A 21,029-nucleotide genomic window follows, 5' to 3' on the forward strand; every position below is an offset into this window, starting at 1 on the left:
ACCTATAGTGCCGGATATTGTTGGATAGGTCTTTTAAAATGAATAAGTTTCCAAAAATTAATTGTTAATAAAGTGAATATTTTCGGAAATAATCGCCTAAAAAAAAGAAACAAAATGTATGTAAGGATTTTTTGTTTCGTCTCAACCCAATGATGTGGAATGTCGTTGGTCGTTGGATAGGTCTTTTAAAATAAATAGGGGTTTTAGAAAAACATTTTTTGATAAAGTGAATATTTTCGGAAATAATCCCTTTGAAAGAAACAAAATGTGTGTGACAATTTTTTTGTCGTTTTAACCCTATAGTGTGGGGTGTCGTTGGATAAATTTTTCAGAATAAATAGGGGTCTTTAAACAAGTTTTTTTGATAAAGTGAATCATTACGGAAATAATTATTTAGAAAGGAAAAAGAGGGGTTTTCCTTTTAAATTTCGAACCATCCATCCAAAAATTATGAAAAAAATTCCAAAAATAGTGATTAATAAGCACATTCGAAAATAGTTAAAACAATCGTAATCAGTTAAGCCGTTTTTGAGTTATCGCTAGAAGTCTTTCCTTCTTATTTTCTTTGAAAGCCTGGCAACCCTTATTTGTGACCGGATTTTTGCAGGCAACCCTATACCATTGTATTCGCAATAAAATTACCATTATTTTGATATATAATTCAAGCGTCAGACAGATGGATGCAATTATCGATTTAAACTCACATGTTTAAACACGGCAACCTCATAATAGTGACCGGAAAAACATAGGCAACCTAATTTATTTATGTTGTACAAGTTGTATACTTTCCATTGGAACTTATTTTGTTCGTCAGACAAATCGGTGAAATTTGAAGAAAAAAAAATATTTTAAAAAATTTATTAAAAATAGCCTTGGCCATATTTCTTTAGGCAACCCTATTTCAGCCGGGCTAGCACATGATTGGCGCGAGAGTATCTCGCCGCGACATAGACTACCCGTCCCCCTTTAATTCATACAGTTAGTAAAAGACGGGTAGTCTATCTCGCGGCGAGATACTGTCACGTCAATCATGTGCTCGGCCTACATGAACATCTTTTCTTTCATAAAATATAAGTTTCATCCGTCAGACGTATCGGTGAAGGTCGACCATATATGACGTCATCACGTATCTTAGACTAGTAGCTGTAGGTACTAGTAGAAAGATATAGTAGATTGTTAACCAAGGGACGAAAGGCACTCATTTCTGCCGAGGTATTTTGGCGCTCGAATGCAGTGAGAGCGCCAATAGTCCGAGGCAGAAATGATGCCTTTCACCCGAGTTAAACACTCTACTTTTCATTTCGAATACGAGGAAAGTAAAATGCATGTATTTTTTTTAAAACATGACTAAGTATACATTTTTATAGTATTTCTTGAGGGTACTTTCAATTAACAATTCAGACAAAAGTATCGTTATTTATGAAATGGAGAGTCAAATATCAAAATGAAAAATTTATTACAAATCCATTTAAACTCAAATTTCAATTGCGTATCGTAAAAAAATTAAAAAAGTCGTACTTCGAACGTAAAATGCTCTAGTGCAGACACGTATCATTTTCTGCGCACCTTTTAGAACAACAATGACCCTCTTTCAGAGCATGAGAAATGAAAAGGTTTTTTTTTAATTAGTGAGTTTCATTTAGTTCTTATTATATTATAACAAACATATACATATAGGAGACAAATTAATTTGAAAGAAAAAATACGTTTCGGAAATTAGGAGTATATTTATATTAGTAGGGCCAAATCGTGATTGAAATTACTAAGACAAAAAATTAGAAAAAGAAAGGCGGATAATATATACTTACTATTTATATACTAGTAAGTCCTTAAAAATAATTATTTCTCGCAACCGCAACTGTCACTTTTGTTTTGGCAAAATGGGAGTCGTATTTGTCCAAATGTCAACATTGTCAACTTTTTGCGTCTGACCAAGTTGTTCGGCCTGTTCCAGGGTGTCAGGCAACGGACGATTCTTGGTTTCAGGCAACGGTATAAGCACTAGTATTTGGGCAAATAATGCTACAGCCATTACATACAAGGGTAAATCTGGATGCAATTCGTTAAGGCTGGTCACCACTGGTGCCACCATAGAGCCTATCCGGGCGAAGGTTGAAACGCCGCTTACTCCTACGTTTCGCCCTAATGTTGGATACAGTTCACCAGAATAGAGGTACAGTACCGGAACCGTTCCCTGAAAGTAAAATTCTTTTAGACTGCATAGCCTAAAAATCCTGGGATAAGTAGAGATAACCAAAGATTCATTGACTGCACTTAGATGTGTAAAGTCTTAGACAAATTCGTGCTTATTTTTAATGGTCATAATTTAATAGAAGTTTGACGTTTAAAATAACACTTGCACAGTTTGTGCTATCATTTTCAAAGTCGCCGCCGAGTTAGCTTGGTCTGACTATTGGTTTCCATTTGCTTTGTTCGACCTAGAGGATTATACAATATGGAATATAGTAACATACTGCCATGCCTCCAAATCCAATTCCAGCAAAAACAAGTCTTGGCCAGTCACTCGTAAACACATCTCGTGGTATCACAATTATGAATACGAAGCAGAGAGCCGTAAACCCTTCAAAAATCGCCAAAGTTGTCTTTCGGCCCATCTTCATAATTACCAAAACACAGATAATCGGGCCGATGGAAGAAATTAACCCGCTTAGCATTACAGATAAGGAAATGTTATTTCCAATCCAGCCAAGGTATTGGGCTAATACATAAAAACTTAAGCCAGTGCAGAACCTGAAAAAAGTAAAAGAGGGGTCACCTCAAGAATTTGTATACCTTAATTGCTCATGTTTAAGATTTACATATCTACTTGTAGTTTATAATGAAAAAGATAAACAATTGATAGGTACCTACTCGAGACTAGCCCAGGACCAGGATAAGTAATAAGTGGCGTACATGAAGAGAGCCTTATGCTCAGCAGTGAGCGACAGTAGGCTAAAATTATGATGGTGATGGGAATTTTCGGTAGTACTCTCATTAAACACCAGCTAGAGCCTAGAACTAGTGGCTCTGTGAGCTGTAGACCTCGCGATAAGATTCATAAGCTTAAAATATGTAAAAACATAAAATACTTACTTTGTTGATTCATTATCACAGCGTACTCACAATTCAGGTCTTAACACATTCACTGCCAAGAACCTGCTAGGTGGGTTCATTTTGTATAGGAAATGGGGCACTTGGCACTGAAAGCGTTAAGTGCCATAGACCCTAATGGTATTTAAACCTTTATGCCAATTTCCACCATTTTGAACATTTTCCAAAAACGAAACGACAGAAAAATTACCTGCTAACAAAATTTCACGAGAATCGGTTGAGAATTGCGAGAACATCCGAACATACCAAAGAGGATATCTATCTTTGGAACATACGAAAGCAATATGCCCGAGTTAAAAAGAAGACCTTCGCTAACGCTTCAGTCAAAAACAAGTAAGTAACAAAACTCAATTCAATACCAAGTAATTGCCAGCATCACAGTTCTCATTCGCATGTTCTTCAGTTTAAGGAAATCTATGAAACTTAGAACGCGTTCTGGACGTCCCTTAACATTTTTTATCATTGCCTTGACTTTGCTCTTGTTGAATTCTCTTTTATTTATACGGGCTGCTTTTTTCAGTACGTCTGGAATATCAGTTAATATGTTTGATTTCAGAACTCTTTATTAACATAACAGATACATACATATACACACAGATAAACTAAACTAAATTAATAACTAGCTTAAATCTAATAAAAAATAGGCCCTTGAGTTGAGGCATTATACCAAGGATGCTGGCGGCATTTCCTCGTTGTATCGCACGGCTGATTACGTTGTGCGAGGAAGCCGCCAGCTCTTCTTGTCTGATTTTAAACTCTGCCTTAGTAGTTTCCCACTCTTATATTATCACCCTGGAATACCTACTACACTAATATGCTATCAATATATATCAATTTCAAACCATTTGAGGGCTCGCCGCTATGACGAGTTAGGACGTTGAGGCATATGCTGTAGTGATATGAACTGACTTTGGAAGATGCTTCCAGGCCAATGGAGTCTAATGAACTGTCAAATTGATAAATTACATAATAAGTTTGTGATATTATAACTACCGTAAGCTTCCTCTGTATTTCCTGTCGCCAGCAACCACCTCGGCGATTCAGATATACAGAACCAATACAATATGAATAATGCTGATAATGTCGACAATGCAAACTGTAGTTTTCTCCAGTCTCTGAGCCAATATGCCAGTCCTGCCATTATGGGATTACCCAGTCCGAACGGCAACTGATAGAGGATGGGAATTATCGTGCGCCATTTACCACCTACAATCTGGTGACAAAATGTCTCTGACACCACTCAAATGGAATAATGTGGCTTGTAATTGAGTTATTATATGTTTTCAGACAAACAAATTAATAAAGTTTTCAAACCTGTGTGGCATGATACATCTAGGTGTACTCTTTAAAATTCACCACTCTCCCTCCCCTCCACCTGACGCTACCCCCCCCCCCCCCCCACCTTGAATTGTGTCCCCATTGGTGGTTTTTTGACATGGCGTTATTCATAAAGTCGATATAAATCTCATTAGCTATTATATAACTGTTTGTCTTAAACCGTTATTTTGATTTGTGTATTAACAGGAATGGGATAAAACATAAATTAGGTAAGTAATTGAGGTTTGCAAAGTTTTATGATTAATGGGAGTTATTGACTACTTATCTAAGCTACATTATGTATTGTATTATACAGGTTGTCGCGTTCAGTCCGAATCAAACGAAGGCCAATGAATGATAGAGGACCTTATATAAGCTATTGGCTAACGCAGCGTACTACGTAGGCGAACAACCCGCGAACGCGAAGCGAAGCGATGCAGCGCGGGCTGAATCAATCCTTTGATACCTATAGAATTGTCCTACTTGGGCGAGATCGTTGCGAACGCGAACGCCGTGGGCCCGCCGCCGTGCCGCTTTGCTTCGCGTTCGCGAGTTGTTCGCTTACGTAAGACGTTACGCTGCGTAACGCATTGATCCATATTGAGTAAATAACACCTACTAACAATAAATGGTTTCGGAGAAAGCATCGACATTTGGATCTGCGGATACCTATCCGCACATCAGTACCGCTCCGTGATTATTGATCAATTTAGGGCTCTAGCTAAATTGGACTTTTCGTAGCGTAAGTATTGCACAACCAATTTAGTTAGGAGTGTTAGGTTGCGACCCTATGGCTCAACAATCACGGAGCGTCACTGTACTTACATTCACAAATGACAATCATCAGTCTAATTTGATTAAGTACCTAGATCATTCTCGCTGAACGTACATGATGGTGAAATCGTCGATATGTTCTCATTAGTCTTTCTATCGTGTGATCCGTACTGAAAGCGACACGTATTTATCAAACATTTTGCATAACTTACTTCGATTACTATTACAAACGATATAATCCCTACTCCCCCAGAAGCTAGGGCCAAAATAAATCTGCAAACGAGGAACATCCAGTAAGAAGGCACAAAACTCGCCGCGTAGCTCATCAATGTTTGTATTACTATGGAAATCATGAGTGGAGTTTTTCTACCATGTTTATCGGCTACATTTCCGAATATAATACTACCAAAAAGAAATCCACACATTAGAACAACCTGTGTAAACTGAAACAAGAGAGAAACTATAATTATTATCATTACCACTTTCAGCGCACACGAGCCGTAAGTGCGTTTTTAGTGCTCACTGCCTACCTACTGTGGCTTAACTAGCAAAGATAGATTGCTAACTAGCTAACTACCAAAGATATATATATATATATAGATATATACAAAAAAAAAACAGATCTCAAAATGCTTATTTTTATAAAATCAATACGTTCTAATATACACAAAGGTATTTTAACGTCTAAATGTGTCATTTTTTCAACCTGTTTAATTTTGCATATATTTTAGTTGGCACTTTTTTTAAACCACTAACATTTATTGAGCTATATCTATTGTTAACCATGATTAATCAAAGATGGACAAAGATTTACCACAATTATGAATAAGGAGTGAAAATTCCCGATAAAAAAACTTGAAACTCCCAAACTTCTAGATAAGATAAGATGACGCGGTAGCCCTCATCTAGAAATGCGACCCTGTAGGGGAAAACATCCGAACATGTGAAAGCACATTGAAAGCATGCTCAGCTCCAGCTTAAATGAGACGCTATTCGTTGACATGGATAACAGGTTAATGTAAAGTTTGATAGACTTACGTTGACCATCCACTGACGATCACAAACCAAATCCCACTCTGTGATAATAGTTTTAGTGAACACAGATAAGTTGTATTCAAAGCTTTCGCACTTTACTAATGGTACCAGACTTCTGCTTAGGGTTGGATAGATTTGTAAGATCTCTGGGTCGAAAATCATACAGGGGTTCTCCTCTACGAGCTGGAATCGGAGAAATAATAAATAATTAAAAAAAAAGTCGTTGGTATCGTTCCAATCTTTAAAGAAGATTTTTTTCATAGCTTTTTATTTAAACTGCGAGTCAAACCCAAACCCAAATTGCCTCTTAGGCGTTGGTGGCGGGATATAACTTGAACTCCTTTTTGAGGACTGGTCAGATCTAACTTAAAACCGGAACGTTTGGAAGTAGAGTGGAGAGGCCAGAAGTGGGACACCATAGGCTCGCAATAATAATTACAATGGTAGTTATTTTTAAACTATACGGAGATAGTAATAAAGGGGCACACTGACTATCAGTCCGCCGGACGATATCGGCCTGTCCATTATTCGGAACTGTCAAATTTTTGTTCTAACTGACAGGCCGATATCGTCCGGCGGACTGATAGTCAGTGGGCCTCTTAACACTGAAAGTTCTATCAATGGTGCACTTAGGGCCACTTGCACCATTCACTAACTCCAGCTTTAACCGGTTAAACTTTTTTTTTTCGCAGGGGTAAATACATTTACGTATCTCACCCCCGAGCTGCGAAGGCCCGTTGGGGATGGGGTGATGGTATGTGGGACTCGCTCCTCCGGTACTCCCTCTGTTACTCAGAGGGAGGGGGAGGAGAATACCCACTAACTTCCCCTGCGGCGTTCCCTCTCTGCCGTTATTGGGGAGCATTGTGAGGTCACGAGTATTCTATCACGATGCTCCCGCGGCTGCCCAACCCTCGCGCCGAAGGAGGAGGGATTGCGTAACGCTACAACCACTCCCCAGACGTGTAGAGCCTCATCTGCGGGTCCCCAATCCGTGGCTTTACTGGGGAAGAAGGCGGTTAATGTATTGTAACCGCCTTCTTCGCCTGCGCCGTAGCGGGTGTGCGTTAATGTCGTCTTCACGCACTCGCTCCGCTTCCTCCTTTTGCTTCATTACTGTTTCGCAAAAGGAGGCAACCGCATCCCATTGTCTCTCATTGCGCAACATAGCGGATACCACGTTGTGCAGCGACAGATCTTCTCCTATTTCAGCATTGTTGATGAGCTGAAGTCTCTCCATTAACCGGTTACACCTGGAGTTACCATGGTTACAGTACAATTTGACACTGGGTTAACGGTTTAAACGGTTAACCCCGGGTTATTGGGATGGTGCTAGTGGCGCTTAGAGATTATTAGAGAGACATATCTACGTGTTTGCGTGTGTGTTACTAAAACGGCTCTTTGTTAGTGATAGGATCCAGGATCTTACAAAAAAATATTATAATATACATTATGCAATGAGGGGGGTAAGTGAAATATTTAAAACGGGTATGTTAATTCACGACAGCCGCAGGCCCATCCGGCATTCAGCCGCGCTTGAAAATTGTGTATTTATATTTTAAACTGCTATTAAATAAATCAAATTTAATATTTTTAATCACAAGCAAAGCAAAATTATCACTTACCGGAGCAGACATCTGTCGCCACTTATCGTCCGAATACTCAGAAAACGCTTCTGGCTTTTTGCACCAAAATTCTGTTGTAGGGGCAAGGAATATTATATCCAGTTGATACCAACTAATTGGGAACCTAAGTAATGCCATCATCATAGCTAATCTCTTCTGCCATTTACCGAAATCACCTATAGTTGTTACCACTGCATCTTCATTTTTAGGCGGAGGCGGGTTTCCATTTTCTTCTGCTAATGAAATCCAATAATCAATAAAAAATCTTTATTGCCTTTTTAGCAAGACTATTATAGGTATATGTGTTGAAACAGCTGCTAGGCTGCTACTCTTGATTTGGCTGCAGATAGTGCGGATAACGTCTACTACATGTGTGGGCCCGTTCTGTATCGATAATGGTATGAAAATTGCGACACTTTGCCGACTGAGGTGCAACAAATTCGATCGATCGATAATGCCGTAATGTATCAAAAATTGTATTTGATACCTATCGGACCGGTTTGTATTAGAGCTCGTTAAACTACTTGTAGTACATTGTGATACAAGTGTGCTAAGATGGCCATTACACACAAGGCGATATTGTGCGCGCGAGCTGTAAGCGAGCGCGCAATAAGATAGCCGATGTGTGAAATGACCAATGCACACGCGTTTCATACGACGTTTTTCAACACACTTGCGAGGAAAAAACGAAACTTTCATATTAATCATATTTTAATTATTTTAGTCCTCATCGTTTTCGATGACGGCGACCCTAAATAAACATTATGGATGTTGTCTAGACCGCACACATCGCGACCTTGGTGCGGTTAAAATATCTCTTTTTCGCTTAACTTATAGCTGCATCCTTAACGCTCGTACGGCGACCACCTTACTATCGATACGTGTTCCGCACCGCACCAAGGTACGGCAGTACTATTATTTATTCCGTGACCAAGGTCGCGGTGCGGTAGTCTGTTACGCGTTTATCATGTCCGGTGGGGCGGCACCATTTTCGCTAGTCTGTAAGCTGCGCCGCACCATTTGACAGCTGTCATTTTCAAATTATGACATGTCGATGTCAAACTGGACGGAATCTAAAGCATAGAATAGACCTGTACCAATAACTTCTGAGGTTATAAGAATATTAATAATAATAATATAATAATAATATTGTTTATTTCAAGTTTTAAACTCATACAGTAAAATAAAATAAGGTAACATAAAACTTAAAAATACAATACAATACAATGATGCGGAAGCTATAAATAGATCCTTTGTTAAATTATACCTTAAATAAGTACATAATTATTATTTACCATTTTGGTTCAGGTGCACGGCCGTCCAGTGTTTTAGGATGTTATTGCTCGGGTTTACAGTAAACAGCGCCAGAATATCATTTTGCTGCGAGTTTTGCCATACGTTTGCCCAGACCGAAGCTATGCGGGACCTCATGATTGCATAAAAATCAGGTACTCCCGCATTGGCAAACATGGTCTTAGCACTGCAGTAACGAGGTTGTTTCATGAGTATTCTGAACGCATCGTTATACTGAACCCGAAGCGCGTTATATGAGCGTTTGGTGTAGTTACACCAAAGTGAGAGTAATGTTGCTTATTTTTTATATATAGTTTCCAGACCATATACTAAACCTAAAAATAATATTTTGTGTCATCCTAGGTATTTGCTTAGGTAGAAATTTAGGTATTTCTTTTTTCAATCAGCATTCTGTAAAAAAAATATTAGAGACGAAATTCTTTGTTTCCCTGTAAAGGCAAAGTGGCTTCCGACGTACACACGCATTTTGTGTCATTTTCATCCACGGGTATAATGGCATTTAATAAATACCTAATATTGATCCTAAAACGCCTAAAAAAATATTAGAGTCGGTAAGTGAAGTGTTGTACTTTACAGAACATTGTTATATGTTATTCAAACAAATCTGTGTCAAATTCATCCACCGCTTTTATTTAAAAAAAAAAAATTCTAATTAACACCCTGTATCTGCCACAAAAAAAATTCATATTATTAAGTTTACGTCTACAATATTATAATACCACATTGAGACATCATTCATAATTTGGGTCATTTTGATCCACGGTTTTGTTACTATCTGGCAAAATAAAACTCAATTGAGCAAGAAGGGCGTGCGCGGGGAAGGGTACCTACGCGGGTGGGGTGCTTATTATACTTGCCGCAATATCAGCTTGCGACTGAGATCTTAATACTATCTCCTTTACCCTTGTTAAGATCAACCAAGAGTGAAAGAGATGGCATTATGAGCTGTCTCGCCACTTAGTTTTGCGATACAGTGTATTTATTTCATTCGGAGGCATAATTACATTGTCTTATCAATCTTACCGTAGTAGGTATATAAATATAATTAAAAATAAACTGTAGGCTGCACTCCTCATACTGACCAACATTTGTGACGTTCCTAATCAAAAGGTACCACTTTCTCTGACAGGTTATTTGTATAAAGATATAATCAAATTTCGTCTTTATGGTAAACGACAAAGTGGTACGTACCTTTTGATTGAGATTGAGAATGTCACATCAGCGACTTAAAAATAATAATAATAATAGTGGCGGCCCGCAGGGCAGCTTGTGGCGGCCCGCAGGGCAGCTTGTGGCGGCCCGCAGGGCAGCTTGTGGCGAGCTGTTGGGGAGTGACGACCCCACGGACCCGAGTGCTCCAGAGAGTCGGTCAGGGTCTCCGTCTCCGGCGTGTCTTCGTCGGTCGGAGTGGACCCCAAGGGGACCCGCAGGACTCTCAGCTCTGGCTTGCCTTCATTGGATGTCCAGAGGGGAGTCGTAAGAGCTATATGCTCCAGGGGTGGAAGTGTTAAAGGGCATAACGCCGCGAGTAACTTCGGAGAAAGCGCAGCACACCTCTCGACACCCCTGAGCCGCTCACGCCGGTGTTGCGCCTGGCCGTCTTTACGATGGCGCATCAGGTGCCCATCTAACGAGTGGCGAGTCACCGCCTGCCTCGATAACTTGTGCAAGCAATGTTATGGCAGGTGTCCGGACTTCTTTGCAATAGCCCAGACTTTTTTCCACCCAAACTTAAATCATAGACCAGTACTCTGTCCATATTCTCTACAATAGCTTCCAATGCCTGCTGAAACCGGTTCACGGGTATCTATTGATGTACCCATGAATGGGTTCCAGCAGGCGTTCTACATGACATCAAATCTCTCCAAACGGCCTCTACGTGTTGGATCTATATCCCCACGCACGCCTTATAAATGACCGGGATCGAAAGACCCGAGAGTTTTAAAACAGAGATACACATAATAATAATAATATTCTTTATTGTGCACAATGAAACATGATTAAATACAGCAAATTAACATAAAAAACTAAGCAGCAACAGGCGGTCTTATCGCTTAAAAGCGATCTCTTCCAGACAACCTTCAGGTAGTAGAAATTAGCGCAAGGAAGAAATATGTATAAGGGTAGCAAAAATAAATGGAGAACGAGTACAGGAAAAAAAATTACTTTTGTTTCGATTTTTAGTAGACTTTTTAAGTTTATTTTAAGACGCAATTTATTGTGATTTTTGTTATGTTTAAGCGTGGCAAGCAACATTAATTACAATGATGATGATGTTCATTAAATACAATATTATTTCATACTATACTGAAATGTCACCCTATACATGAGAATGAACAGCGCCCTCTTGACAATGATCATATAAAACTGGTCAGGCTTTAATATGTGTCATAATTTAGTAAAGTCCCCTTTGTGGATTCTAAGTTTTCGAATTACAGCAGTTTAGTGAAAGCGTTTTTTTTAAACATAAATTAAGGGTTGAATAAAGAGGAAAGAAAATTTGATTATTTTTGCGCTACGACGCACGGTTTTTGGAGATACAGCCCTTTAAAGTTTTTTTTATTGTTTTTTTTTTTTTTTTTTCTTTCTTACATTGTGTTTTTTGTATATTACTTTGGGGTTTCATAAAGGGGAACGAAAATTTAATTATTTTTGCGCTACGACGCATGGTTTAGGAAATCAAGCCCTATAAAAAAAAATCTCTTTTTTTGCGTTTTTTTTGTATAAATTAATGGTTACATAAAGGGGACCGAAAAGTTGATTATTTTTGCGCTACGACGCACGGTTTAGGAGATACAGCCCTATATAGATTTTTTTCTTTTTCTTTTTTACGTTTTTAAATCTTAATTAAGGGCTTCTTAAGGGGAACGAAAATTTGATTATTTTTCGCTACCATGCACGGTTTAGGAGACAGCCCTATAAAGTTTTTTGTTATTATTTTTTTCTTTTTTTTTCTTGTGTTTTTGTATATTATTTTGGGGCTTCATAAAGGGGAACGAAAATTTTATTATTTTTGCGCTATGACGCATGGTTTAGGAGATACAGCCCTATAAAGATTTTTTTTTTAAATTTTGCGTTTTTTTAAATATAAATTATGGGTTGCATAAAGGGGAACGAAAATTTTATTGTTTTTGCGGTACCACGCACGATTTAGGAGATACAGCTCTATAAAGTTTTTTTTCCTGGTTTTTATTTTGTTTTTTTTTTTTTAAGTATTAATTACGGGTTTCTTAAAGGGGTTTTTTTAATTATTTTTGCGCTACGACGCATGGTTTAAGAGATACAGCCCTATAATGTTTTTTTTTATTTTGCGGTTTTTTTTAAATATAAATTATGAGTTGCATAAAGGGGAACGAAAATTTTATTATTTTTGCGCCACCACGCACGGTTTAGGAGATATTATATCTATATATATAGCTATAATAGCTCTATAAAGTTTTTTTCCTGTTTTTTTTTAAGTTTTAATTAAGGGTTTCTTAAGGGGAACGAAAATTTGATTATTTTTGTGCTACGATGCACGGTTTAGGAGATATAGCTCTATAAAGATTTTTCCTGTTTTTTTTTGTTTTTTTTTTTTAAGTATTAATTAAGGGTTTCTTAAAGGGGAACGAAAAATTGATTATTTTTGCGCTACGATGCACGATTTAGGAGATGCAGCCCTATAAAGATTTTTTTTTGTTTTTTTTTTCATTGTGTTTTTGTATATTAGTTTGGGGTTCCACAAAGGGGAACGAAAATTTGATTATTTTTGCGCTCGACGGTTTAGGAGATACAGCCCTATAAAGTTTTTTTGTTTGTTTTTTTTCATTGTGTTTTTTGTATATTACTTTGGGGTTCCGTAAAGGGGAACGAAAATTTTATTATTTTTGCGCTACGACGCACGGTTTAGGAGATACAGCCCTAAAATGATTTTTTTCCTCTTTTTCTTTTTTGCGTTTTTCAATCTTAATTAGGGGTTTCTTAAAGGGGTTTTTTTAAATTATTTTTGCGCTACGATGCACGGTGTTGGAGATACAGCCCTATAAAGTTTTTTTGTTATTTTTTTTCTTTTTTTTTCATTGTGTTTTTAGTATATTACTTTGAGGCTTCATAAAGGGGAACGAAATTTTTATTATTTTTGCGCTACGACGCATGGTTTAAGAGATACAGCCCTATAATGATTTTTTTAATTTTTTTTTGCGTGTTTTTTAAATATAAATTATGGGTTGCATAAAGGGGAACGAAACTTTTATTATTTTTGCGCCACCACGCACGGTTTAGGAGATATTATATCTATATATATAGCTATAATAGCTCTATAAAGTTTTTTTCCTGGTTTTTTTTTTAAGTTTTAATTAAGGGTTTCTTAAGGGGAACGAAAATTTGATTATTTTTGTGCTACGATGCACGGTTTAGGAGATGCAGCCCTATAAAGATTTTTTGTTGTTTTTTTTTTCATTGTGTTTTTTTGTATATTACTTTGGGGTTCCGTATAGGGGAACGAAAATTTTGTTATTTTTGCGCTACCACGCACGGTTTAGGAGATATAGCTCTATAAAGATTTTTTCCTTTTTTTTTGTTTTTTTTATTTTAAGTATTAATTAAGGGTTTCTTAAAGGGGAACGAAAAATTGATTATTTTTGCGCTACGATGCACGATTTAGGAGATGCAGCCCTATAAAGATTTTTTATTGTTTTTTTTTCATTGTGTTTTTTGTATATTAGTTAGGGGTTCCATAAAGGGGAACGAAAATTTGATTATTTTTGCGCTACGACGGTTTAGGAGATACAGCCCTAAAAAGTTTTTTTTTTGTTTTTTTTTATTGCGTTTTTTTTTTAAATATAAATTAATGGTTACATAAACGGGACCGAAACGTTTATTTTTGCGCTACGACGCACGGTTTAGGAGATACAGCCCTATAAAGATTTTTTCCTCTTTTTTCTTTTTTGCGTTTTTAAATCTTAATTAAGGGGAATAATTAATTAATCTTAATTAATCTTAATTTCTCTTCTTAAAGGGGAGCGAAAATTTGATTATTTTTGCGCTACGATGCACGATTTAGGAGATACAGCTAATACAGCCCTATAAAGATTTTGTTTCTTTTTTTCATTGTATTTTTCATGTATTACTTTTGGGTTACATAAAGGGGAACGAAAATTTTATTATTTTTGCGCTACGACGCATGGTTTAGGAGATACAGTCCTATATTTTTTTTTACAATGCATGTGCTCGAAAAGTGCGTTTCCTACGGAGCCATATCGTGCGGAAAGTACTGCTTTTCCGCACTAGTGCTTTTTGTTTTCAAATTTTTTTTACAGTACATATGGTGCTATGGTGCACTAGTGCGGAAAAGAGCACTTACCGTGCATATGTCGAAAGTTTAAAGGGCCATATGTACTGTAAAACGTACGATACACGTGCGAATAGGTAATTCGCAACTCGTGTCGATTTAAAACACTCCTTTTAATAACTAAACTTATTTGCCATGATATGTTTTTTTATTTACTCGCACAATGCATAGTAAAACATTGTATGATACACGTGCGTAAAGATGATTTCCGCACTTGTTGCATAAATAGCAATTTTTTTTATCAAAGAATGAAAGAAAGTCACGGTATTAATAACCAAATTTTACTTTAGTGGTACCTTTTCCCTATCACTGTCACAAATGTATGTGACGTTCACGTAAACGCGATATTTTTAAGATTTCCCTGCGCAATGTTGCCAGCTCGCTCGCAAATCAAACATGTACTTACAGTTCTTTTGCATAATGGTGACATTGTACAATATCTATAAGTTTTAAATAGGTAAAAGATAATTCGACGCATTCTTTGCTTGCTTGTTGCTTGTTGTTGTGTTGTTTGCGTAACTTCTTTGAATAAGTTGCGTTAATTTGGCGCACAGGCGAAGTAAACATGCGTTGCGTACGGCAAGGTCACGCCGCGGCCCCACCCTGCACGGCCTCCGTTGCCCATTCAGACCGCCCGCTAGCTTCGTTTGAACGCAAATAATATTTTTGTAATATTTGTTTATGCAGTGGATGCAAGTGACACAAATTCATACATCTTATTTATCCCGCATTTCAAATTAATAATATGTAAACTCTAATATCTTTAATATTCTTTTGTAACGGTGACAGCCTGTTACAACAAAATCATCAAATATCTTATGAAGCTATGCCTTAATAAGACACAAAATCATTTAATGGACCTATTTAAACGATTAAATTCGACCTAAGTAATTTTTTTTAACTCTAATTTTTTTTTGTGTCATTTAGAATATTATGACATAGTATCAGATTGCAGTGGACGTAATTGACACAAACTATGTTTTCACACTAAAAACACTATCCTAAATGCAACACAGTTACATTTTTTCTCTCGAATATTTTTTTCTCCAAAATAATTCAAAATAAAAAATAATTACCACAAAATAACAAATTACTAGAAAAGCAAATTATATATATGACACAAAACAAAATGTAAGATTTACATCTTAACAAAGTATTCATAAGCGAAAATAGAATTGACTTTAATATTTTTATAACCTAGGGGTCAAAATATAGCCAGCGGTACAGGTCTAGAAGTCGGGCAAAAATAAAAGCTTGTTAAAAGGTATCGTATTCACAACACGCTATTACTTTTTGTCTATGAGTGAGTGAGACCTCAATCCGCAAGTTCTTTCGTTTTTTTTTTCAGTATTGTCATAAGATGAACTGAGGAAAATGTCAAATGGTTCTATGTGGTTCTATAATATAATCCAGCCAAATAAAATATATGTTCGTTATTTCACAGGTAGGTGTCAACTGTAACAACTTGACATAGTCGTATTATTTTAGTTGAAATATTTCGGGAATTTCAGCGGTCATCTTGGTTTATTTTAATTATATTGTTGCTATTCCTGAAAGATTGTTGGAAAACGTGCTGAGTTTTTATTTGTAATGGTTTGAAGTTCCCTTTGTGATAATGTCTTGTGTGATCGAGGGCTGTAAATCGCATACAGGAAGAAAAGAAAATACGCACGAACCGATAACCTTTAATCGGTGAGTTTTGTTCAATTTTGAAGAAATTAATTTATAGGACCTGACCCTAAACATTGAAATCGATATGTTGTTTATGTATTTATTACTTGCATTCAAGTCTATATAGATTTTTGCATATATTTTCGATCTTTTCTGCTAAGTATGAAAGGTTATATTTTTGGCATAGTGATGTATCGACCTCAGATCAATAACCTATCGACATTTACAGCTTTCTTATAAAATAAAACTATGAAAACGGATTATATCGCGTATATTGAATTTATAATACATCCCGACGTTTCGAACCCTTTACAGCGTTCGTGGTCAACGGGTGACACCGGGGATGTATTATAAATTCAATATACGCGATATAATCCGTTTTCATAGTTTTATTTCATGAGTAACTATCGCGGTAACCGAAGACAATAGCTTTCTTATAGTTTGGCCCAGGACTGTCTCATTTTAATTGATGAGTACAGTCAAGGGCATAAATATATATACATTCCCAAAGTCTCAAAAATATGTGTACGCTCAGACAATAAAATCGTGTTCACATATTTTTGAGCCATTTGTCTGGATCGATATTTTTGCCTTCGACTGTACCTATAGTTTTCTTTGTTCTTACTTACTGACAGATTGTTTGCCAGACTATAGTATAATACTAAAAACCGGTCAAGTGCGGGTCGGACGCGCGCACCAAGGGTTCCGTACTTTTTAGTATTTGTTGTTATAGCGGCAACAGAAATACATCATCTGTGAAAGTTTCAACTGTCTAGCTATCACGGTTCATGAGATACAGCCTGGTGACAGACAGACGGACAGCGAAGTATTAGTAATAGGGTCCCGTTTTTACCCTTTGAGTACGGAACCCTAATAAAAAAGACATTAATGATCATTGATGAATGTTCCTTTTATTAATATTGTTTTTTTACCTATCTCACAAAACTCAACTTTTTATTTCAGATTTCCAAAGGACGAGGAATAGGGGATATTACTGCAATGTTCTGCCACCAAAGTGCAGCACTAGCTTTTTTAGTGCACCGTAGAGTAACTTATTCATTCTGTACCTTTAACAGGTTTTTGATAAGTTTTCAGGGGACCTATCGGAAAACTCGAATCCGATTTTCTTGTTTCGCGATAGACCCTCAGATTGTGATAGTGGCGCCACCTACGCCGAGTTTCCGTAATATTCCCTATTATTAAATAAAAAAGTTATATATTACACGAACGTTTTTTTTTTCATTTCCTATTTGGTACATGACTAGAAACTATACTTAAGTCTTTTAGCATTAGAAAAAACGGTAAACCATTTCCACGTGTCTTTTTATTGACAAGTTTTTTTATAAATATAGCAATATTTTACTTATGAAAGCAAAAGTATGTAAATGATCGTATATTATATTTGTTGTGACTTATTTTCAAAGTGTTTTTCGATAAAACGACACGTTAAGATCGCTCGCCTTCTTTCTAATGATAAAAAAACGAGAGGTATAGTTAGACGGTTTTGAGTGATAGACTGCAAATGAGATAAAACCTATATTAGGTACATGCATTAATCCTCATATCAGGCGGCTCTTTGATTCCAAGGATTGCATAATTTTTATACTTTTTAATGATTTTTAGAATATGAAAATTATAAAAAGTATAAAAGTTATGCAATCCTTGTATTCAACGAGCCGCCTGCTACAGATTTCTTGAAATTGTCGCGTTTTTTCAGGTTCAACTTTCATTAGCCAGACTATTATCAATTTGCCAATTTCGTGATTATTCTTTTACACGGCACATAAACTTATGCATAATTTATCGATATAAAAAGTCGACACAGTTACATCCCTAGCAAATTATCAAACTTATGACACCGTACGTAAATGAGAAATAACAAGCATATATGCATCTCTTTTCGGCACATTATCTAATTCGTAAGGAAGTAAAGTACGGGTATACATATTTGCGAAGCATTTTTGCCCGACTTCTATGCTTTAGTCATTATTCTGAGGCAATGGCAATGTAGCCAGTAGATGAAATAACAAAAATTCGGGAGCATTGTTTTAAAGACGCAGATTTTAAGGCAAAAAGTGGATTATATTACCTAAGTCCCTCCCTTCATCTACCTCTAAAAAATGGGAGCCACATTAATTTAAATTAAATCTTAAAGGATTCATTGGCAAAAATTGCTTGAAAAACACGGAAATATGGGACACTTGGAAACACTGGCGCAGGTGTACGGCAGTCCCTTCCGAGGGCCTACCGCGAACCACGTTTGACGTGTTGCCTCTTTGTCACACTTACGTACGAATTTACAAGTGCGATAGAGAGGCAACACGTCGAACCTGGTTCGCGGTAGGCCCTCTGCACTGTAGTTAGTGTAAGGATCGCACCGTTTTGATGGTTCGGTGCGATAGTGTGGAAGTCCACACCAGAGGGGCTACCGCGAACCACGTTCGACGTGTTGTCTCACTGTCACACGTACGTACGAATTTACAAGTGCGACAGAGAGGCAACATGTCGAACGTGGTTCACGGTAGGCCCACAGTAGGCGCTATTCCTAGATTCGGGCCAAGGTCGCGGTGCGGTAGTCTGTTATAGCTTTAATACATATAAATATATACCTATACATCGCTGGACATAGTGAACGACAATATTGGTAAGCGGCTCCAGACTACGCGAACTAGACTCCACACTCGCGTTCGCGTCTTCGCGCCATGATTCGCGCATGAGTGTGGAGGGCCCTTTAAATTGGTGTGAATTACCGTTTTTGGTTTCTTCTCCAGCATAGATTTTCAGCAGCTCTTGTTCATAATATTCATAATCATAATCAAAACTTATACTTGGTGTGACAGATCGAGATGACACTTCATTGTTATCACAATACTGGTTTTGGGATTTCTCCCTTTCTTTCATTTTTATAATTATTTTATTTCAGCTCATGCACTGAAATATCTTTTTAATAAAGTTATACACTAACTAACATAAATCCAAAGAAAAAAACATACTGAGATGAGATATTCGATATCGATGGCTCCTAACTTTTAGGTTTTAGGAACTGATTTGATTTGACATTACACTATCAATGTCAGACAATTCAATTTGGTACAGTACAGCCATGGTACAGCCATTTACATTTAGCCTAAATTTTTAATTTAGTAAAACCAAAATAGTATTTTATACAATCGAGATATAATAGAGAGCTTTTCAGTCGAGTACCGTGTTTAAGCAACGAAGCTTGCTGAGTTGCTTAAGTTAAGGTACGAGATTGAAAAGCTTGATTATATCACTATTGTATACAATACTTTTTCTACGAGACAAAAAAATAATACTTTCAACTAGTAGAATCATATAGGTAAACAAACCAAAAGTATACAGCTAAGATACGCGAGCTGCCGCGGCCCGCGATACCTTCATACAGTTCATACCGATGCCCCGGCCGCCGGGCCCGGCGCCCCCGGCGGGTTGGTCAACGACACCTCCTCGTAACTCACGAGGCCCTGGTACCTGCTCCGCGCTAAATTCAATTTTAAGACAGTTTTTTTCTCTAATTTGGCCACCGTAGCCTATGGAGACTAACAAGGGTATGGATGTTGCTATATGAAGGGTGTCACATGCGCGTTTCTGACTTATGAAGCAATTGTTTCTACTACAACATAAAATAAAATGTTTTTGTTAGTCGACCAATCACAAAGCAGATGCGACGCAGCAACGTGTTTAAGTAGGCTAATTTGCATTGAATCGAGTCTCCTTAAACAAGAAATATTTAATCGAAATGTATGAAGTTCTAATTTCAAAATTTTTATAATTGACTAAACCGTATCGATAAAATTCTTATACTTGAGTCGGAAGTGCCATAGACTATCCAACGTTGAAAAGAGTAAGGTTCTAGTGATGCATATGAAATTCTAATTCACAGATTATACTCGACGAGTAGAAAAAAAACTTTTTCACCCAAACCTTCACGGCAAATTTGAAAAGTATTTTTTTTAAATTTTCCGCCCTTTTTTATGGCAAAGCTGGCTTGCTAGAGTATAAAAGGGTCTACACACCTACTGATAAATTTAAGTTTCTTACTCTGCAGGAGACCTCGACTCGGAGAACCTCAAAGCGGAGAACCCACACTTTTTAATCGTACAGTGCGCTCCAGACTACGCGGCTTCGCGCCGCGATTCGCGCATGAGTGTGGAGGATCCTTTACGAAACATGTACGAAATCATTATGCCGGGGCCACACTAACGGGAAACGCCGAGAAACGCGTTAATAATCGCGTCTCTATTTTTTTTTACAGAATGCTGATTTAAAAACGAAATACCTAAATTTCTACCTAAGCAAATACCTAGGATGACCCAAAATATTATTTTTAGGTTTAGTATAAGGTCTGGAAACTATATATAAAAAATAAGCAACATTAATATTCTTATGACGTCAAAAGTTATTGGTCCAGGTCTATATAGTTTGTCAAAAGACTGTGTCATTTCAAACATAGGCTGAGAGAATCATACTATAGTTGGTCAAGCAAATCTTGTCAGTAGAAAAAGGCGCGAAATTCAATTTTTCTATGGGACGATGTCCTTTCGCGCCTACATTTTTTAAATTTGCCGCCTTTTTCTACTGACAAGGTTTGCTTGACCAGCTATATCTTTGTCTTACACTAATACTAGCACCTAAAAGAAATGAGCATAATTTTTTTTTCTTCTTATTTACTGACAATTTGGTTTGACCAACTATGCGGCCACACTGGGATTATCGCGATAATCAACGGCGTTTCCCGTTAGTGTGTCCCCAGCATTACGAAAACTCACGAAAAATCATCGAAAAACATTCGAAAAATAAAAAAAAATCATTCAGACAAAATCACACCTTAT

The 21,029-nt window shown here is 37.1% G+C and overlaps 1 protein-coding gene across 1 annotated transcript; it reads right to left on the reverse strand.

Annotated features, from left to right (window-relative positions):
• Positions 1 to 1,861: 1,861 nt before the first annotated feature.
• Positions 1,862 to 8,882, reverse strand: LOC134744922 (organic cation transporter protein-like). The gene is made up of 8 exons (XM_063678868.1): positions 8,821 to 8,882; positions 7,863 to 8,127; positions 6,241 to 6,420; positions 5,415 to 5,645; positions 4,105 to 4,324; positions 3,471 to 3,636; positions 2,475 to 2,751; positions 1,862 to 2,194 (listed from the first exon to the last, which is right to left on the reverse strand). Exons 1-8 carry the CDS (start codon positions 8,880 to 8,882, stop codon positions 1,862 to 1,864), a joined length of 1,734 nt encoding a protein of 577 aa, XP_063534938.1.
• Positions 8,883 to 21,029: the final 12,147 nt, after the last annotated feature.

This window comes from Cydia strobilella, chromosome 10 (assembly GCF_947568885.1).
Source record: "Cydia strobilella chromosome 10, ilCydStro3.1, whole genome shotgun sequence".
Taxonomy (NCBI): Eukaryota; Metazoa; Arthropoda; class Insecta; order Lepidoptera; family Tortricidae; genus Cydia; species Cydia strobilella.